The sequence below is a fragment of the Pipistrellus hanaki genome (assembly GCF_964339955.1).
Source record: "Pipistrellus hanaki genome assembly, chromosome: 3".
NCBI classification, from domain to species: Eukaryota; Metazoa; Chordata; class Mammalia; order Chiroptera; family Vespertilionidae; genus Pipistrellus; species Pipistrellus hanaki.
The window spans coordinates 155,814,935-155,835,988 of record NC_140505.1 but is presented as its reverse complement, the minus strand read 5'-3'; the positions used below and the strand labels follow the sequence as shown (position 1 = coordinate 155,835,988).

Sequence of the window (21,054 nt, the reverse complement as noted above, 5' to 3'; positions counted from 1 at the left end):
GTTTCCTTTATGACAAATGAGTGGATGCATGCATCTGCATCTTTTTACAGATGTAAGACCTATTTGTATATTTTCTTTTTAGTGAATTATCTGTTTTCATTTTTGTGCCCATTATTCTATAGGCTGTTCTTTTGCAATCTCCCCCCCGCCCCCCCACCCGAGGTCCCAAGTTTTAAATGTTCTTTATATTATTTAGGAATATTAGCCATCACCTGTGATACAAATTGCACATATCTTTTTTTTTTTTTTTTTTAATTTGTCAGTTTTTTCTTGATTCTATTTAAGATCAATTTTGGCAGAAAACATTGTTATTTGTCCTACTGTCAGATGTATAAATCTTTTCTTAAGTTTGGAATTAAGTCATAGTTAAAAAGCTCCTCTTTTGTTTTTTGCTTTTACACCAAGGTAAAGAGGAACTCATTCTTATTTCCCCTGTTCTCTTAAAAAACTTTTTTGATCTCTGATCGATTTGGAGTTTATTTTTTTACCTCATCTATTTTCAAATGACTATTCAGTTGCCCTGGCACTTTTTATAAACAAGCCCATCTTTGTCTCAGTTATTTGAAATACCACTCTTATCATATACTAAAGTTTCACACTGACCTGGGTCCATTTCTGGACTTTCTGGTCTGTTTATTTCTGCACCAAACTGTTCAAATTATGAAGGATGCATCTTATGTTTTTATGCGATTTAATGCAGTATTATATTAATAAGATTGGTAGCATGGTTTAGTATAGTTTTTAAATTAATATGTATTAATAAGAGGGTCTAGTATCCTCATATATATTTTTTGTTTTTCCTTTCTTTTTTTGTGCTTTTACTTCTTCCGAGTTATGTTTAATGTCCATTTGTCTAGATCCATTTTAAAAAAGCTTATTTTACTTTTATTGGATTTATATTAGGCCTATACATTAAGGAAAGTTTTTTGTCATCATTTCTTCAAATAGGTTTTCAATATCTTGCTCTTTCTCTTTTCCTTTTGGCATTACCACAATGCGAATGTTTGTGTACTTGAAGTTGTCCCAGAGGCTCTTTACATTATCTTCATATTTTTGGATTCGTTTTTCTTTCTGCTCTTCTTTTTTTTTTTTTTAAAAAATATATATATATATTTTTATTGATTTTTTTTTTACAGAGAAGAAGAGAGAGGGATAGAGAGTTAGAAACATCAATGTGAGAGAATCATTGATCAGCTGCCTCTTGCACACCCCCTACTGAAGATGTTTCCACAACAAAGGTACATGCCCTTGACTGGAATCGAACCTGGGACCTTTCAGTCTGCAGGCCGACGCTCTATCCACTGAGCCAAACCGGTTTCGGCTTTTTTGCTCTTCTGATTGGTTGTTTTTTTATTCCTCATATTCCAAATCATTGATTTGATTCTTGAAATCCTCGAATCTACTGTTGAGTCCCTATACATTATTCTTTATTTCAGTTAGTATATTATTAATTTCTGACTGGTCCTTTTTCCTGTCTTTGAAATTCTCACTAAGATCCTTAAAAGTCTCATTAATACACTTGAAACTCTCATTAAGATCTTTGAGTGAGAGGAATAGACTTATAGGTCCAGCAATCACAGATTCCCCAACAAGAAGAACCCAAAGAGGCCCACACCAAGACACATAATGAAAATTCCAAAAGTTAAAGACAAAGAGAGAATCTTAAAAGCAGTAAGAGAAAAGCAGTTAGTAACAAAAAGAAGCAGTGGCAGTAGCATTCATTAGAAGAATCAGAAAAAGAAGGAGGAGGAAAGAAAAATGTGAATAAAATGGCAATAAATACATATCTATCAATAATTGAAACTAAAAATCAAAATAAATGAACAAGGAATCTAATGAACAAAGAAAATTGATGAATAAAATAGAACCAGAGGCATGGAAATATGGAACAGACTGATGATTCTCAGAGGGAAGTGGGGAGAGTGGGGCAGAAGAGATTAACCACAAAATTTTTATGCATACTAGAAGCCTGGTGCACAAAATTCGTGCACAGGTGTGTGTGTCCCTCAGTCCAGCCTGTACTTTCTCCAATCTGGGACCCCTTGAGGAATGTCCGACTGCCCATTTAGGTCTGATCCAGGTATGATCGGGCCTAAATGGGTAGTCAGACATCCATCTCACAATCCAGGACTGCTGGTTCCCAACTGCTAGCCTGCCTGCTTTCCTGATTGCCCCTAATCGCTTCTGCTTGCCAGCCTGATCACTCCCTAACCACTCCCTTGATAGCCTGATTGTTGCCTAACTGCTCCCTTGCTAGATTGCTTACCCCTAACTGTCCTCCATGCAAGCCTGCTTCCCCAACTGCTCTCCCCTGTAGGCCTGGATCCCCCCAACTGCCCTTCCCTGCAGGCCCGGTTGCCCCCAGCTTCCCTCCTCTGCTGGCCTAGTCACCCCTAAATGCCCTCCCCTGCAGGCTTGATCACCCCCAACTGCCCTCCCTTGCAGGCATGTTCCCTACCATCTGACCTCTCCTGCTGACCATCTTGTGGTGGCCATATTGTGTCCACATGGGCCAGTCATCTTTGACCACATGGGGCCAGCCATCTTGTGTGTTGGAGTGATGGTCAATTTGCGTATTATTCTTTTATTAGATAGGATTAGATAGAATAGAGGCCTGGTGCATGGGTGGAGGCTGGCTGGTTCGCCCTCAAAGGTGTCCCGGATCAGGGTGGGGGTTCCCTTGGGTCATGGGGCAGCCTGGGTGAGGGGCCTGTGATGGTTTGCAGGCTGGCCAGGTCCCCCAAAACCTAAGGTTGACCAGATGTCCTGCTTTTGGTGGGACGGTCTCGATTTTTAACAATTTGTCCCGTGTCCTGTGGCATTTTAAAACAGTCCCGGTTTTTGGAAAGAATCTGTTTGTTAATTGTTAAAAATCAGGATGGTCCCACCAAATGCGGGACGTCTGTTCACCTTACCCAAACCCCAAGCAGAAGCCCTGGTATCTGGGACTTACTTATCTTCTATAATTGAAACTTTGTAGCCTTGAGTGGAGCCACGCTTCCAACTGGCTCCTTAACCACAGGCATTTCTGTTGGGATTTATTTATCTTCTATAATTGAAACTTTGTAGTTTTGAGTGGAGGCCTGGGCCTGCCAGAGTTTGCGGAAAGCTTGGTTTCCTCCATTACTGGGGAATCCCAAGCCTCCTGCTTTCTCTGTGGCCACAGCCATCTTGGTTTTGTTAATTTGCTTACTCATTCCTGATTGACTGGTGGGTGTGGATTGTGGGTATAGCAGAGGAATGGTCAATTTGCATATTACTCTTTTATTACTTAGTATATGCATTGCCTATGAACAGAGACAATAGGGTGGTAAAGACTTGGGGTGGCTTGGGAACTGAGTAGAGGAAGTTAATGGAGGGGTGTAAATCTGTAATATTCTCAACAATAAAGATTTTAAAAATTAAAGTAAAACAACTAAGGGAGGATTGGCATCTTTATGATACATAGTTCCCTAACTAATTATAAGGGATATCTTTACCTTTGTTCAGGTATACCTTTGAGTCTTTTACAAGTGTTTTAAAGTTTTTGTCATGCTTCTTGCTAAATTTTTTCCTCAGTGTTTTATCATTTTTTTGTGGCTAAGGGAAGTATATTTTCTTTAACATGAAATCCCCTAAATAGTTATTATTTTTTACATATGAATGCTGCTCATTTCTATTCATTAAGTTTATATTTTTCTGCTTTACTGATTGTGTTTACTGTTTGACTTTAGTAGGAACAATGAGATAGTTTTTCTTCTTTTCCTATTTTTATACATTTAATTTCTCTTGCCTAATTGCATTGGCTTATGCCTTTAGTGCAATGTTAAATGGTATGGAGATCGTAGACATCCATCCTTGTCTTGTTTTTGACCATAGAGGAATTAGTCTAATTTGATCTTTTTTTTTTTTTTTTTTTTTTTTCCTCTCATGTTGACTTTAGGACTAAGGTCTAAATTTATTATGTCAAGAAAGTATCCATCAATTCCTATTTTCTTGAGTGTTCATTTTTACTAAAAGCATTTTCAGTCTTGGAGATAAAACATTATTTTCTCTTTAAGTCTATTAGTATGAGATATTGTATTAATGAATTGCCTAATAATGACCTATCCTTGTATTCCTGGAACAAATCTGTTCTCAATATTGTGTAGGACTCTCTTTACTAACATTTTATTTAGAACTTTTGCCTCGTTATTTTTTGTGTGTGTTGTTCTAATAATCTCTAAATATTTTGTTTTTGTACTGTCTTTTATCAGGCTTAGCTATTAATGTTATATTACTGTTATGTAAGCTAAGGAAGTTTTTCTTTATTTTTAATGCTTTTAGACCAATTTCAGAGTATTAATTTTTTTAGCTCTAATTAGACCAACTTTTTTAAACTATACTTCTGTGGTCATGTATTGCACATTTTAAAAAATAGAATTTAAAATTTATTTACTGAGAATTCTATAGACGAGTTTTATGATTTAAAGACTTCTGTTGTAATTATGTTCCATTTGTCACTTAATTTGTATATTTGTACTTTTGTTCTTTTATTGTTAATCAGTTCTCTACTATTTTGTTTGTATTTTTTAGGCATTGAGAATTTTTTTTATTAATTAGATCTATTTTTTAAGTTTACTTAGATTTATATTATCTTTATTATTGGTATTGTGCTTTCTTTTTGTTTTTCTATTTAGTTTATGAGTTGGGAATTTAAATCATTTTTTAAAATTGATGTGTTCAAAGTTATAATTTTTTCTTAAACAGAGCTACAAATGTGTCCCATAGATTGATATGTAATGTTTTAATGCCATTGTTTCATTTGTCAAACTTGTAATATTTGGGCATGGGAATTAAACTTTTATTGTGGTTGTGTGGGTAATGGAGTAGGTGAAAAGAGACCTAAAAAGGCTTTTTTTTCGAATGTTGTCAAATGGTTAAAAAAAATAAATTAAAAAAAAAATGACAGTTTCCTTTTATTGAATGTTTACCATGTACCAATCTGGTATAGTCAAAAAGCTTAATTATATTATCTAATTTAAGCTGTATAATATCATTTTGAGGTACATATTTCCCCATTTTCAGAATACTGAATCAGTGGTTTATATTGGTTTGTATTTGCCTAAGACTACATAACAAGTAAGTTGTTAGTGTTGAAATTAAATTCCATTTCTGACTCAATAGCTGTGGCTTTTACTTAAGCAGTAATATTGTGAGGTCACAGAGGTATTTAACAGTATGGCATAATCAGTAACTGTTAGTAGCACAGTGGGACTAAAGTAAAGTCAGTCCTTAGTAGTATCATTTCTGGCTTGGACAAATAGTTCTTCGAGATACTGTTAGTAAAATGGAAAGCATGAAACAAAGCAGATTTATGTAAGATGATGGGTAAGTTTGATGTACCTACTAGGTAGCTTAATGGAACAGTCTTGTAGAAAGTTGAATATATGTATCTGGACCTCTGCAGAGTGGAGCTTATAGGTAGAAATTTAAATAATGGGTTTTGAAAGTTGTAAGAATAATGTGAATATTGAGATCAGAACATGAAGAAAACAGTGAATATTAAGGTGGAGAGGAAATAAGAAAAATTAGTCAAAATGTTAGGAGGAAGTCTAGGATAAAGTGGTTCACAGGTGCCAGGGGAAATTTCCAGGTAAAGGAGGGTCATTAGTATTAGTGCTCTGGAGAACTAAAGAAAGATGAGTTTCTTTTGATATAATAGTAACTAAAAGGAAAATTAATATCTTACTTGTTGAGTTCTGTGGAGTGATGAGGGTTAGGTGAGAAGACAATTGAGACAGGAATCATTTGGAGATAAAACATTTGGGTATGAAGGTCAAGTGTGGAAGGTGTGAGGTTGAGTTGAGGATGCCTCTCTTGCCCTCTCCCTACTTTCCTCTCTCACTCCCTTCCCCTTTCCTGTATTTATCTCTTTTCTTTACTTCCTCTCTCTCTCCTTCCTTTTCTTTATTCTACCACTTTCCCTACTTGTTTTCCTCATATGATGTTATGGATTGATAATTTAACTTTGTCAGCATGAAATCTTATCTTAGGTATAAATATAAATATAAAAACATAGAGATTTAAAAATATTCAGGTATTTGATCAGAGTGATATTTTAAGAACTTCTTGAATCCAGGATGATAGTCACTTTTATGGCCAGAATTAAACATACTTGTCTTAACAAATTTTAATCTTTGAAATAATAATGAAGATAATATAAGCACAATAATAAAACCTATACAAATTTAGTCAATTTATACCTCACTAGAGGCCCAATGCACGAAATTCGTGCAAGGGGCTTGGCCCTCACTGCCCTGGGCTGCCTTGCAGCCCCCGGCCTCACCCACTGGCTGTTCAGGAAGGTTGTATCAGAAGATTGTTCAGCAGTCCAGTCTAATTAGCATTTTAGCTTTTTATTATATAGGATTGGCAAATCTATGCCAATTTTACAGATAAGGAAATTGAGAGAAGTTAAATATACTTGCTATTGCTCTATACCTGGGATGGCAATTAGGTTCCAGAGTTTATAGTCTTAATACCAGGGTTGTATTCACTCTTACTATGCCATAATACTTAATTCATACTTTTAAAATTAGTTATGTTTTTGTTATAAATTGTAATTTAAAATTAGAAGTTAGAATATTTTGACATTTTAGAGAAATCTTAGCAAATGGAATAGATAAGATTAAAAAAAGAGTCATGTCTGAAATAGATGTATCAAGTAAAATATGAATTGAAATTCTAGTTTTCTATATTTTAGTTAAAATAGTGAAATGCCTATGTGAGAAGCTAGAATTGCTCTCATGTATGGCACATACTATTTTATAAACACAATATTGCTATAAAGTAAAAGTAAACATAAGATAACTGAATGATCCCTGTATGGTACCAATCAGAAATTGATAAATTCTTAAGTTTGTTAATACCTATTGACATTATAAATATTTTTCTTTAGGCAGAAATGCAATTTCCATTGTGAGCTGTCTTCCAGAATTTATGGTAGAACTTCCCTGAGGTTGCCACTCATGCCAATGTGGAATAAAGGTCTTTATAATTTAGAAAGTCAGAACATATAAATAGATTACTGTTAAAAATAATTTACTCTTCTTAAACTTTGAAATACATAGTATAAATGTATTTGAATTTTTAGAAAGAATTCTAAACACTGCTACAAATGTGTCCCATAGATTGATATATGTTTTAATATCATTATTTCCTTTGTCAAAATTATAATATTACTTTGAAAATAAACTAATATATATATTAACCTGTTTATTTTGCCTTCATCAATATTTTTGTTTTATTTCATGCTTGGCAATTGGCTTTTCTTTTGTGACCTTTGTATTTGAAATCTAATCACAATCTAATAATGTTTTGTTGGGAAACTAATTACAGAATTGTATTTCAACATTTTTTCTTTAAAAACAAGTTGGCAAACTGGCTGACTTTAATATGAAAAATCTATTGTTCTTGAAAAAGAAATTAACACTGAGACAGTTGTATTATTATTTAAAAGTAATTATTCTTCCTCTTTGCTGACTTCATTGTAATAATTGATTTGACTTGGATACTGGGTCATCAGGCCATTGAGTTCATAGATGCCTGACTTGTCTTGCTTACTGCTGTCTTCTTAGTGCCAAGTTAGTGCCTCTGTCTGGCACTAGTAAGTATGTTAGTGCTTTTTCTGAACTAACTTGATAGTTATGTAATATGTTTAAATACTATCTCTGAGTTAGAAATGCACTTCTAATGGTAATATGTTATATGTAAACACTAAGACATTATTAAATTGTCTTGTTTACCTGAGTCTCATATGGAAATATCATGTTAAATTTAGAAATGCTAGTTTTAGATTTCTATAACTATTCCTAAATGGTTCTCATTTTCAGTCATTTTGCTTTTTCTTCCCTTTCCTTTTTCCCTTTCCCTCTCTTCACTCTCTTTTCTTCCCTTCAACCTGTTTATTATTTTTTCTTTAATCATCTTTTTGTTTGCTTTCCTCCAGTGTCTGGAGTCCATCTTTCTCCAGCTTCTCCTGCAATTGTACTGGACCATGACCACTCTTCTCCCACCATCGGCTGCCTCTCTTCTGAGCCCATCATTTCATCACCAGAGATTACACATGCAGACACCACCATAGTCAGTCAAACTCTTCCTAAAGCGCAGGTAAAGATAAGCCTATCTTTATAGAAAATCTGCATGTTTAAAAAATACATTGTATACTGATTGAATTAATTTTTGAAGATTTTCTGATTCCTTTTCTTAACTTTCTGAAAAATATTTCTGTAGACACTCTAATTTTGAGGCTAATATCTAGAATTCTGAATAATATGTTTGTTTTAGGGAACAATTGCAAGGTAATTAAGTAACCTTAATATGGTTTGAGTGTCCATTTATTAAAATTGACTTCATTTACATTTCAAATCTTGAACTTCAAAAGGGAAAATAATTACAAAAAAAAGAATAATCATTTCTGTTTTCAGGGATGCTTATTGTATGTTTCAGGTATTAGAGTGTTCTTTTCAATTTTATATTAAAATTTTAAAAGATTGCAGCCTTAGAGTTTATTCATTCAAATATATATTGATCCAGGCATTGTGCTAGATGCTGGATTTAATCCAAATTTTCCAGATGCTATACACAATCTCAAGTTACCTGGTATCTTTACTAGAAAGTGATGATTAATTAGAGGTTATTAACTAACTAGAAGCCCAGTGCACAGATTTGTGCACCAGTGGGGTCCCTCAGTGTGGCCTAGAGAGTTCGAGCCAAAACTGGCAGTCCAATGCCTCCTGCCACTCCTGCCAATGGCTCCTGTTCATGCCAGCCCCACTGTGTCTGTCATGGGCTCACACCCAGGCAGTTCCGATGAGGAGAGGCTCACGCCAATGCTGTGGCACTTGCCTGGCGCTCGCCAGCCATTAGCCGGTGCCCTTCTGTCAGCTGAACTGTGCTCCCGTGGTGGGAGAGCACTGATCACCAGGAAGAAGGTCCTGATTGAGTGTCTGCCCCTGGTGGTCAGTACATGCCATAGCAATCTGTCGTTTGGTTATTCAGTCTTTCAGTCTGTTGGTTGCTTAGGCTTTTATATATATAAATTTAAAATTCCGATTTACAATTTAAAATATAAGCAAATTCTGGTGTGTATAAATTTAAGAATTGATATTAGATATGCCTCTTCTTAATTATATACTTTCAGACATGAAAAAGTTTTAAGTTTTTAGTGCTTTGCTTGCAAAATAATAAGTGCTTTAAACTCTTAAGTTTAGAGGAAATTTTGTGTTTTCCTGTAAAGATCAGGTTGTTGTAATAGTTTGAGGTCTTCTGTTGATTTACTTAAAGGGTGAAATAATTCCGGAACCCTTGTTACAACTTAATTTCCAAATGTGGTTTCTGGTGCCCTTTGGATGTTTTCATTATTGGTACAGTGTAAACTTTTCCCTCTTGTATATTTTTTTTTAATGTGGTTTAGATTCAGCAATCAACACACACTGATCTGGATATCTCACTTTTTCCATTGGGTTTAACTGATGAGAAAAGTAATGGAACAATTGCTCTTGTGGATGATTCTGAGGATCCTTTAGCCAATGTATCAAACCTACAGCTTCAGCAGAAAATTTCAAGTTTGGAGACTAAACTCAAAGTTTCTGAGGAAGAAAAACAGAGAATTAAAAAGGTATATTTACATTTCCCTAAAAATGTTTAAATTGTACATTCTGGATATTTTATAAAATCCCTATGTTTGATTAAAAACTCATCAGGGGAAGAAGACACTGTCCTTTCTTGGTTGTAGGTTTAAACCAGTCATTTGAGTTTATCACTTAGAAGTCTTTGATAAGAAATCTCTGGTCTTAAATGTGTACTTTTAAAGATATGAATATATTTTACTAGATTTTTGTTTTCTCTAAATAATGCTTTTTTTCTGGTTTATTTTTATTTATCTTGAAAGCAGGTAGTATTGTATTTCTTACATAGTTTAGCAGGTTTGTAATATTGTCTTATACCTATATAACATTAGACATCATGGGATATTTGACAAGAGTACAGCTATTTTAGTAAATTATTTATGTTCTCATTTCTTTTTCTTTTCTTTTTTTTTAAATACACACAACTTTTCTTTTTTTAAAAATATATTTTATTATTTTTCACAGAGAGGAAGGGAAAGGGATAGAGAGCTAGAAACATTGATGAGAGAAAACATTGACCAGCTACCTCCCGCACACCCCCCACTGGGAATATGCCCACAACCAATGTACATGCCTTTGCAAGAATCGAACCTGGGACCTTTCAGTCCACAGACCGACGCTCTATCCACTGATACAAGCTGGTTTTGGCTATGTTCTCATTTCTATTTCCTTAAAATATCTATAAAAGGGCCTTAGCAAATTTATGAAGTATATGTAGATATAAACTGTGTTGATTATAATCAACTTAGGTGCTTTTATTCATTTATTAGCATGAATAATTTTAGTGTTATAACAATGTTTGATATTGGTCTGGAAATGAGAGTGGCGCATACAATCTATAATATTGTTAAAATTTAAATTATACGTCCTGTGGGCTTTTTCCTTACCAAACATTTTCTGCTATGTTCATTGAAATAACAAAATATATTTCATGCCATTACAAAATTTGTGCTTGGATTTTTCTCCTTTAGGATGTGGAATCATTGATAGAAAAGCACAATGTCTTGGAAAAAGATTTCCTTAAAGAAAGAGAGCAAGAGGCCATTTCTTTTCAAGATAGATACAAAGAACTTCAGGTAAACCACCTATGCTTATGATTTAATGTGTAAGCATTTGATGAAGCATGTAATGTAATTTCAAATAGTGCTGAATAAACACTTTATTAATGAACAATCAGTATGTAAAATATTGACAAATGTAATTTTGAAAAGTATGAGTCTGTGAGGGTTAGTTGTTTGAGACTCAATTTGGTGAAAAATACTCTGTTTCTGATGGGTGAAATTTGGAATTTGGACATTCTGATTTTTATTATTTGAAATTATATTTTAAAAGAGCTTAGAATCCTGTAATCCCCAAACTGAGTTATTTAATCTTTTTTACATATTGTAATCAATGTTTCCTCTTTGCCTCCTTAATAAACTTTTTTTTAACCTGTTCATTCCCATCTCAGTAAATGGCCATGCTACCTTTCCATTCCTTAAAGCTGAAAACCACATTTATCATTTTTTATTTTTATTTTATTTTATTTTATTTTATTTTTTTACTTACTCATGTTTGTTCCTTCAGGGAAACCTGTTGGCTCTACCTTCAAAATATCCAGGTTTCCATGATTTGTCATTATGGTCACTGCTACCAACCTATTCTAGGCCTTCTTTATTTCTAGCCAATCTTTATGCTCTGTCATTGCCTAACTATGGGCCATTCTCCACCTTGCAGCCACTGTGATCTGTTCAATACTTACAGTTGATTTTGTTATTTTTCTCCTCTGAAATCTTTAGTGTTTTCTTATTTCACTCAAAGTAAGTCAAGTGAGTCCTTAAAATGGTTTGCAAAGCCCTATATTCTCTTCTTTCCTTTCTCCCCACCTTTCCCCTGCCTCTTTCTCCTCCTCTTAATTTTCTGCATGTTTTCTTTTTTATACCATTCAAGTCTCCATCAGACCTTTCAGGCAATGCTGACATCCCCTACCAACATGCCCATATGATGCTTTTTTTCCTCCATAGCACTTTTCCATCTGACCAGATTGTTTATTTGCCTAGATAATTTTAATAGTCACCTAGGTGGTCTTCTAGCTTCTGTTCTTGCTCTTCTCCTCAACGAGTCTTTATTTCAGCAGATAGAATAGTGTGTGTTTTTTTAATTTAAGTCAAATCATTTCCCAGTCTTAATTCTCATTCTCCTTTCTGTGTAAATCTTTTGGCTTCTCCAACTTTTCCATTTTACCCCCAGCTATTTACTTACAGCAGGCTGGGTAATAAGGTCCAGGTGAACCTGGGAGGCTGTCTGAGAGGGCATTCCTTGGCTGTTGGAGTGGTGAGTGGAGGGAAATGGTTTATGATTTAGTCACAGTCTCCCTGCCTGGAATGCCTTCCCTCCAGATATCTACATGGCTCTGTTAAAAATTATGTGCAACATGAAAATAAGGAAAAGGCTGCAGTGTGTTCTTTCAATGTCTGGGGAACATTGTTTAATAGACTTACCCAAAGACTATTTAGGAGAATGTACTTTATTTGACTCATGGTTTATTGATATTACATGCTAATTATGTTTTTTCCCCAGAGGCAATGCCTGTTGGTTCAAAAAGATAACTTTATAAAGGACAATCATCAGTTTTGTCTCTAACCTAGCATTCTTTCCTGTTTAACAACCTGTTATTTAAATTGTGTAAATATATAAGTAAATATATCTATATATATCTTCAAATGCACTTTGAACCAGTCTCAACTTCTGATTTATTGAGTCTTAATAAGTGAGTAGGATAAATCTGGGATTTATGTTCAGTTTATATTTATATGAGTCACATGTTAAGTCTTTGAAAATTGTATTTTAATAAGTCTCAGTGAAACTTCAGATACCTGCTCTTGTGGAGGCTTCCTTTGACCATGCTATATAAAATGAGAACTGTGTACATGTTCAGCACGCCCTAGCCCCTTTTCTTTTCTTTTTTGCCTCTCTTCATAGCACTTATCTCCACCTGTTATTTTATTTTGATGTGTTTATTTTTTTGTTTTCCCCCTACCAGAGTGTAAACTCCATGAGAATAGGAGCATTCCTTTCTAGTACCTAGAGCAATACCTGGCATGTAATGTGGGTGTCATGGGGGCTCAATGTTCTTGAATGAGTGTGCACTAATATTGTGCTCCCTGTTCTCATTGTATGTGGTCACATTTACCAGCCCCATACTTGGAATTAGGTGCTTATTAGAAGCCACAGTACCGAATACTGACAGAACTTAGTGTTTCTTCTATCTATTCTGAATATCTTATTTGGGCCCTGTAGTGTGACTTATACCTTTGAAAATTTAGTTTTTTAGTCAATTAATAGGAATAGTAACATATCTGAGAAATCATCTGGGGCCATATAGTACTTGAGTTTTTTACAGTAAAGACTATATAAATGCCAGGGGTCATTATCGTTATCTTACTACTTTTATTATTGGTAGTGATAGTTTAAGGGTTACAACTTGAGTATTCAATTTAAAAAGATCTTTCTTAATCCAAAGAAACCTTTTTCAGATACTTTTACTTCAGCACCAAGAAAGGCCTCTCTCTCTTTTTATACCATGTGATTAAAAGAGTAAATTAACTTATGGAGTATTTTATCGCCTTGGTTAACTAAGTGATAGAAAATGTACTAGAAGGTCTCATAGCTCAATTGAACTTAAAGGCAGGCATGCTGTTTAGCTGGCACAGGTAACCTTTAGTTTTTGAAAAGTACGCCTTATGCCACTTTGCTTTTATGAAAGATCTACATTAGTACCTGTTTTCCAAAGAGGATTTTCGTTTTTATTTTTAAGAAGGCAAAAAGTGAAACCAGTGTTCAGTGTTTGTTTTGGTATGATGAGTGGTAAATCCTACATATTTGGGTTATTTTGTGTGACACCTTCTATCTTGTTTAAATGACACCACGTAGGTTGGGGAAAGGTGGAGGCCACTTTGTGCATGTCAGGTGTAGGGGTGAAATTGCAATTTTCCCACTCAGCAGCCTTTGACACCCTGGGCAGAAGGGGTGCTCTTACTCCAGAGAGAAAGTGTAATGTCAGGCCCCCTGAAGACTTTGGCTGATACACCCTGGCCTGGAGGAGACTACCTGGTAGCAGTTCCCATGTGCTTGTACTAGCACCATGGAGCCAGGAAGCCTTGCTGTTTCTGAGTGGTTGTAAGAGTCTGGTTCCCCACTCAGCTTCTCTGACACTGGAAAAGGGGGAGATGGAGCCTCCTGACCCTTGGGTGGGGATGCAAGTCCTCAAAACTCCTTCAAACCCTAATGCTTTCTTTGTTACCCCTCAGGGGCAGCCAGGGCAGCACTCATGGCTGGGTGAGAGGGAGGTCTGGGCTCAGCACTCTGGCCTTTGCTCTCAGAGCTGGAAGTGAGCTGATGTTTTTAACCATTGGGCCTGGTGGTCATAGAGTGCTTCTTATCCAAAAGTTTTCTGTTTTCCCCCTTTCATGGTCCTTTGGGTGGAGAGGGATGGCATTTCTTGGGTTTGTGCTCACTGGCATTTCATGGTTACTGGCCATCCCATTTTCTGAGGCTAAAAGAAAACTTACCACTATGCCATTCCTTGCGTTCTGAGGTCCCTAGGATCCACCACCTTCTAGAATCTTCTTACTTTTGTTTTAATTATACTGTTGAGGCCTTTTGCTGTACTTCTTAATAAACATCGGGAGGAGTGCATCTACTCCTTAGTCTGTAAATGGAATAGCAAGGAATATTTAAAAATTTAAATAAACATTTTTTTGTGTGTCCACAGCAGAAAATTAATTTCAATCTCTAGAACGAATTTTAAAGCAAGTATTTTGAGTAATTTTTTTTAAAGGAACACAGTTTGAGAAATTAATTCATGGAGTCACTGTAGCTATAGAAGAGAGTAAATAAAATATAGGTAAATTAAATTGGGAGATAATCTATAAATCTCAATCTCTTTTGTGTTTACGTAGTTTGTGCACACATGATATGTGTGTTAGTCTTTCTGGAAATATATTTTCAATACAAATATTTAAATTAATTCAACAAAAATTTAGAAAATCTTGGGCTTTACTATTTGACCTCCTTTCTATTATCCCATTTTCTTCTGTGGATATAGCCTTCCCCCTCATCCTCCCAAATTGGTACAAGTTTTATCTAATAATTTCTTAGGAATATGTGAGTGTCAAAGGAGAGCACTGTATGCTAAGTTTATATATAAGATCAAATATTAGCAAAAGTGAGCTTTTAAATAGTGAACATTAAATTTCTTGCTTGAATTAGTGATTTGCCCATCTTTCCTCAGGTGCTTGAAAGTAAATATATTTATCATTTATTTTTCTGTAGAGCATGGCAATCAATATTTTGTTATTGTTGTTGATTAAGGTATTACATGTGTGTCCTTATCCTCCCATTTCCCCCTTCCCACTTCTCCACTCATGCTCTCATCCCCCTGGTGTCTGTGTTCATTGGTTAGGCTTATATGCATGCATACAAGACCTTTGGTTGATCTCTCCCTTTCACCCCCCACCCTTTCCTACCTTCCCTCTGAGTTTTGATAGTCTGATCGATGCTTCTCTGTCTCTGGATCTGTTTTTGATGGTCTGATAGATGCTTCTCTGTCTCTGGATCTGTTTTTGTCATCAGTGTTTGTTGTTCATTATAGTCCACAAATGAGTGAGATTATGTGATATTTATCTTCCTCTTACTTGCTTATTTCGCTTAGTATAATGCTCTCCAGTTCTATTCATGTTGTTGCAAATGGTAAGAATTTCTTATTTTGTAGCACAGTATAGTATTCCATTGTGTAGATGTACATATTTTTATATTAACATGTATGTAACATACAAGTATTCTAAATATTTGTGAAATTTAATAAAATAGAAAAAGGTTTTTGCTATTTATGATGACAAGGTTAATATATTGGTGCCTGCCTCTCTGTGGTATCCTAAATAAAGCAAACCATTTAGGAATATAAAAAGATAGTACCAACAAGACTAAATTAACTGAGAAGCCTTTCTTCTTAAACTGTTTGTATACTTATATGTTTATAAGAATGTACTTACTATGTGAAGTGTGGACAATAAAGGAAAACAAAATTTATACCTATTTACCACCATCACAAGAGTTTTCATGTGCTATCAAAATATAGGGCTTGAATTTTTAATTTTATAAATTCATCTACCTTTACTTAGGCTCATTTTGGGTGTGCCTTTGTCAAGATTTTAGTCTGACCAGAGAAAGAGTAATTAATAAATGGAATGTGTGTAAAGCCTTTAAACAAACTTTTTCTTAAAACAACATGAACTATTACAGGGGTTTCTAACAGTGTTGTTTTATGATACGGTCTAATTAGCAGGATAGGTGGAGGTTTGTGAATGTGCCCATAGCAGAAGGAAATAACGAATACTGTGAACTCTGCAGTACAATGGGGGTGTGCACAGGTCTCCTTTCCTGTTCTGTCCAGGGTGTGTGGGCTAACTGGAGGAAGAAAAGTGAGTCATGTGTATTTGTTAGAGGTAGCTATTTAAAGGGCTTTTCATAACATTAATAGAGAACTCATCTTAGTACAGCTTGAGTACCAAACTCTTTTGTCTTCTTTCTCACCTGTCTCACCTGTGATGAGCTCTGGAGAAACTTGGCAGCTTATTAAAATGCACATCTCATAATGTTGCCACATTTTTAAAAATTCAGTTAACATCACAGCTCATTATTAAATGATCATCTTTGATAGTTGTCAGTAAGGGTACCTATAGCTAGCTTTTGGAATTTTCTGTATGAATATTTTTAAAGACTGGGCAATTCTTCCTAATGCCATCTCCTATTAAAATGTCTCCTGGATATTGTAGTTTAATTTCTGTTGGAGAATTTTATTTTTTAAAAGTTATGTGAAAATATGGTGTTTTAGAGGACCTTAAATTGACTTCATAAATGGAATTGCACTGTTTCAGATGACCGTCCATGTTCTGTTGTTAGTTTCACTGGTCACATTACTTAAATATGAGGAGATACTATTCTCAATGTTTGTGTACTATTTCAAAGTGAATACTGGTCAAGTGTTGCACATTGGGCCCTCAGCCAGAGGCTGTTAATCCTTAGTAGGAATTAACAAGTTCTAACTGCATAACTCAAAATACAGTTGCAGTCTTATTTAGAAGTAGATAATGCTGAAGGAAATATAAATTAAGCATTATTTGTTTATTCAGCTACCTTTAAGAATGATTAACATTCTGAAGAAAACAATTAAAGGAAAAGAAGGATCTTATGTTTTGGTTGGTCTCATATGCCTTTCATTTAATAATTATTTTAGATTTGATTAGATATTGTGACATGGATAAATTTCAGTTGCTAGGAGACCCATCTTCTTCACAACCCCTGTTAAAGGAGAGTTATTATGGGGAAGCTTGTGAGAAACAAGTCTTTTTTTTCTTCTTTTTTTTCTTATTCCAAAATGAATTTTCATTATCAAATTCAGTTTAAATACTAACAGTTGGAAGACCTGTTTGTCAAATTGTATTAGAACAATAAACATTGAAATAACAGTTTTATATACTCTAACATTTATTAAAAACGAATTAGTAGAATTCTTTGTTTTTTTAAAAACAACATTTTGAGGGTATTTTACTTAATATGTCAGTTGTACATTTGTTAAATAAGACTAGGTCACAGTAATACATTTTTAAATTTTGTAGTAGTTTTATGTAATAATTTTCACTGATTTCTTCATTTTATCTATTTTGCTTCAATGATCTAATGCCCTTTAAATTTTAAAGCAGTAGTCCTCAATATGGCTCACATTAGAATCTCCAGGGAAAGCTTTAGAAGAGTGTGTTTTAAAATGCTCAAGTACTTCCCACACCAGTTATGTGTTCAAGTACTTTAAACTACAAAGAATGAAAAAGGTGTATAATGAAAGCCTATTCCTTATCTTATTCAGTAATCCACCTACTCCCTGTTAGTTTATTTTTATCCTTCTACAGTCTTTTATAATGCATACAAAAACCATCTATAACTTCCTTCCCTCCCTCCCTCCCTCCTTGTCTTCCCTTCTCTCTTCTCTTTCCTATACAGATGGTAGTGTGTTAAATAAATACACTTCTATTATTTATTTTCTTTAAATTTACCCACCTCTCCCTTTCTTTATTTAAGACTATTTCTTGGAGGCCTTTTCATGGTGTTTCATTAAGAGATTCCTTATTCTTTTGCTTTTTCTTAATATTGGAGTATGTTATTCCATTTTCTTTTAATAAGAAGTATTGCTGTCAATGAGTAGTTTTAATCTAATTCTTCTTCCAGTTGCTTATTCTTTAAAATAAACTTTTTATTTATTTATTAGAATATGTTGTTCTGGTTTTGGTCATTCAGTGTGATTTTCCTAGACTTACAATGTGTTCTTTAATATATATAGTTAGAATTCCTTTTTTTAAATTACAAGAAGTGTTTGTTAAATTCTGATTTTAATACTTGTCTTATTTTCTTACTATGATTTGTTTTTCTTTTTGGTGTCTCTTATTCAATGTGTGTTAATTTTGTATTCTATATTTGCCTTTACTCTAATTATGATTTATATTTTTCTTTAATTTACTTCATCACTACTATCCTAATATCTTCTAGCAGACTTTGCAATATAAATGTAGAGTCTGAAATTCCTTCCTTCCTTCCTTCCTTCCTTCCTTCCTTCCTTCCTTCCTTCCTTCCTTCCTTCCTTCCTTCCTTCCTTCCCTTAATGCATTTTGACTGAGTTGTTGGTTCCATTTTTTTTTACATGCTCTGTATGCTTTTGATGAGGGAATTTTGAGAGATCAGAATACTATCGCACCACCTCTGCCATAGTCCCAGTATCCTCTCACTGTTATTTATTACTAGAGGCCCGGATGCACGAATTCATGCATTGGGAGAGGGGGACCATGGGAAATTGGCTGGTTGTGGGGGAGGAACCTTGGGAGGTTGGCCAGTTGCAGGGGGGAGAGGGGAGCAGGGAAGGACTGGGGGAGGTTGGCTGTTGGAGTGCGCTGACCACCCGGCCATCTAGGGAGAGGGACCATGGGAGGTTGGTTGGCTGGGGGAGCCACCGGGGGAAGCTCCTGCATTGAGCATCTGCCCCCTGGTGGTCAGTGCACATCATAGTGACCAGTTGTATGGTTGTTCGGTCATTTGGTTGTAACTGTCTCTAGGCATTTATATATGCTTAGAGACATTTACAATATATATATAATAATATATATATTACAGGGACTAATCTGAGATAGTAAGGGTTCAATATGTGTTTTCCCTCATGATATTACCTCTTTCTGAATTAGTAGTGCATTATAAGGAGTTGGAGGTTTTAATCTTGTTTAATAAAATTTGAGGGCAAAGAACATGTTTTATTTATTTTTGTATAGTATTATTTGGTATTTTTAAGTGCCTATGATAATAGTTGAAATGAAGAAGAAAATGTCTGGAAAATAAAAGGACTACTTGGGAAAAATACTGCTTTATTTTTTGTTTTCATCTTCAATTTTGTAGAGTCAATTATATTACATTTAGCTGAGAGTCATTGACTTTCACATGCTTTATCCCACTTTCTTAGGTGAAGGTGAAGAAAAATTTTTAAGCTAATTTGAGGGGGGAAAGTATTTATAAGCATATTTATAGGGCTGCTTCTCATTTAATTATTTATAACACATAATTTTTATTTGTACCTTTTTACCTATATCTGCAGATATGTATCCCCCTGAGATTGATATTCCTAGTAAGGACCTAAGTCGTTACCCTTCCAAAAAATTATGTTTGAGAATAAGTACTTTAGTTTTATACTGTTTTTCCTTATTCACCATCATTATTCCCTTACTTAATAGTTAGTAACATTTCCTTAACTTAGTGGTTAGAAACTTAAAAAAAGGATTATTTTTAGAAAATAAAATTATATACTTTACAAAATAAAAACAGCTTAACCTATTGTTTATAAAATATCAGTTTGTTGGATAGAGTTTAAACAATGACAAAATTAGACACATTTTAAGAAAGCACTCTTCCAATTTTAACATTCAAATAGGCAGTTTTTAAAAGAAGCAAGATATTTCTTTAGTATTTTTCTAACCAACAGGAAAAATTCATGCTTCATTTTTATTGTTTAAACAGAGAAATTAAAAAAGATACTTATTTTTATTGATTTCAGAGGGGATGGGAGAGGGAGAGAGAGATAGACACGATGATGAGAGAGAATCATTGATCAGCTGCATTCTGCTTCTCCCCTACTGAGGATCAAGCCTGAAACCTGTTCATGTGCCCGGACAGGTAATTGAACCATGACCTCCTGGTTCATAGGTCTTTTCTCAACCATACGTGCTGGGCAAAATTGCATACTTTAAAAATTGGATGTTTTGTTTTTAAATAACATTAGTAATGAGAAATTTGACCTTTTACTCACAAGAAATGCAAGGTATAGCTGGAAAAATATAGGTATAGCCCTAGCCAGTTTGGCACAGTGAACAGAGCATTGGCCTGCGGACTGAAGGATCTTGGGTTCGATTTCAGTCAAGGACAGGTACCTCACTTGCAGTTCTTTCCCGGGGAGGCTGATTCAGAAGGCAACCAGTTGATGTGTTTATCTCACATGGATATTTCTGTCTCTCGTTCCTCCACTCTCCCCAAAAATTAATGGGGAAAATATCCTCGGGTACAGATTTAAAATGTGTGTGTGTGTGTGTGTGTGTGTGTGTGTGTGTGTGTGTGTATTGGATTTTGTACTGGTTTATTTTGAAGACACTATGTGATTTTTAAAATTATTCTTTTAATATGTCAGAAAATCAAGTTGTTCTTTCACTTGTCAAAACTTCCATTGAACTATTTTGAAATCATTAGTAGAATACCATCTTCAATTCTATAGGCTAATGGGCCATTATGAGGATGTTTTTCCTCTCCCATGCAATAATTGCAATTTAAAGTGTTTGCTAGTACCTCCTCAAATCTAAGATAATAGATTTTTTTTTTAAGATACATAATCAATTTAATAATAGATTTTGAGGGGACACAAAAAGCAACATTAAATGTATATTTCAAGACAATCATTTCAGAAACCGTAGTGTGATAAAATATGCATTTTACATTTGACTTAACGTTTTTAGAAGTTGTAAGTAGTTTAGTTAAATATATAAAATGTTTAAAAATAAACCAAGTGAGCCCTGGCCAGATAACTCATTTGGAAAGAGCATTGTCCTCATACACCAAGGTTGCTGATTTGATCCCAGTCAGGGCACATGCTAGAATCAAGCAGTGAATGCATAAATAAGTGGAACAGCAAAAAATCCTCTCTCTCTCTCTCTCTCTCCTCCTCCTCATCTTCCTTCTTTCTTTATCTCTCCCTCTCTGAAAAAAAACAATAAAAAATAAAATAAAAAAGCAAGTGAACAATTTTGATAAGTTTAAACAGAGCTTCAAATATTTCAGTAAATAG

General features: G+C 34.6%; 1 protein-coding gene across 2 annotated transcripts in view; it reads left to right on the top strand.

The window, feature by feature from the left end:
- Positions 1-21,054, top strand: part of CCDC91 (coiled-coil domain containing 91) — a 247,348-nt gene that overhangs the window by 79,957 nt on the left and 146,337 nt on the right. For both annotated transcript variants that reach the window (XM_084877249.1, XM_084877248.1), the window contains exons 4-6: positions 7,970-8,130; positions 9,437-9,640; positions 10,622-10,726. In XM_084877249.1, coding sequence (XP_084733375.1) covers positions 7,970-8,130; positions 9,437-9,640; positions 10,622-10,726 — 470 coding nt within the window. The remainder of the gene's footprint in view (positions 1-7,969; positions 8,131-9,436; positions 9,641-10,621; positions 10,727-21,054) is intronic.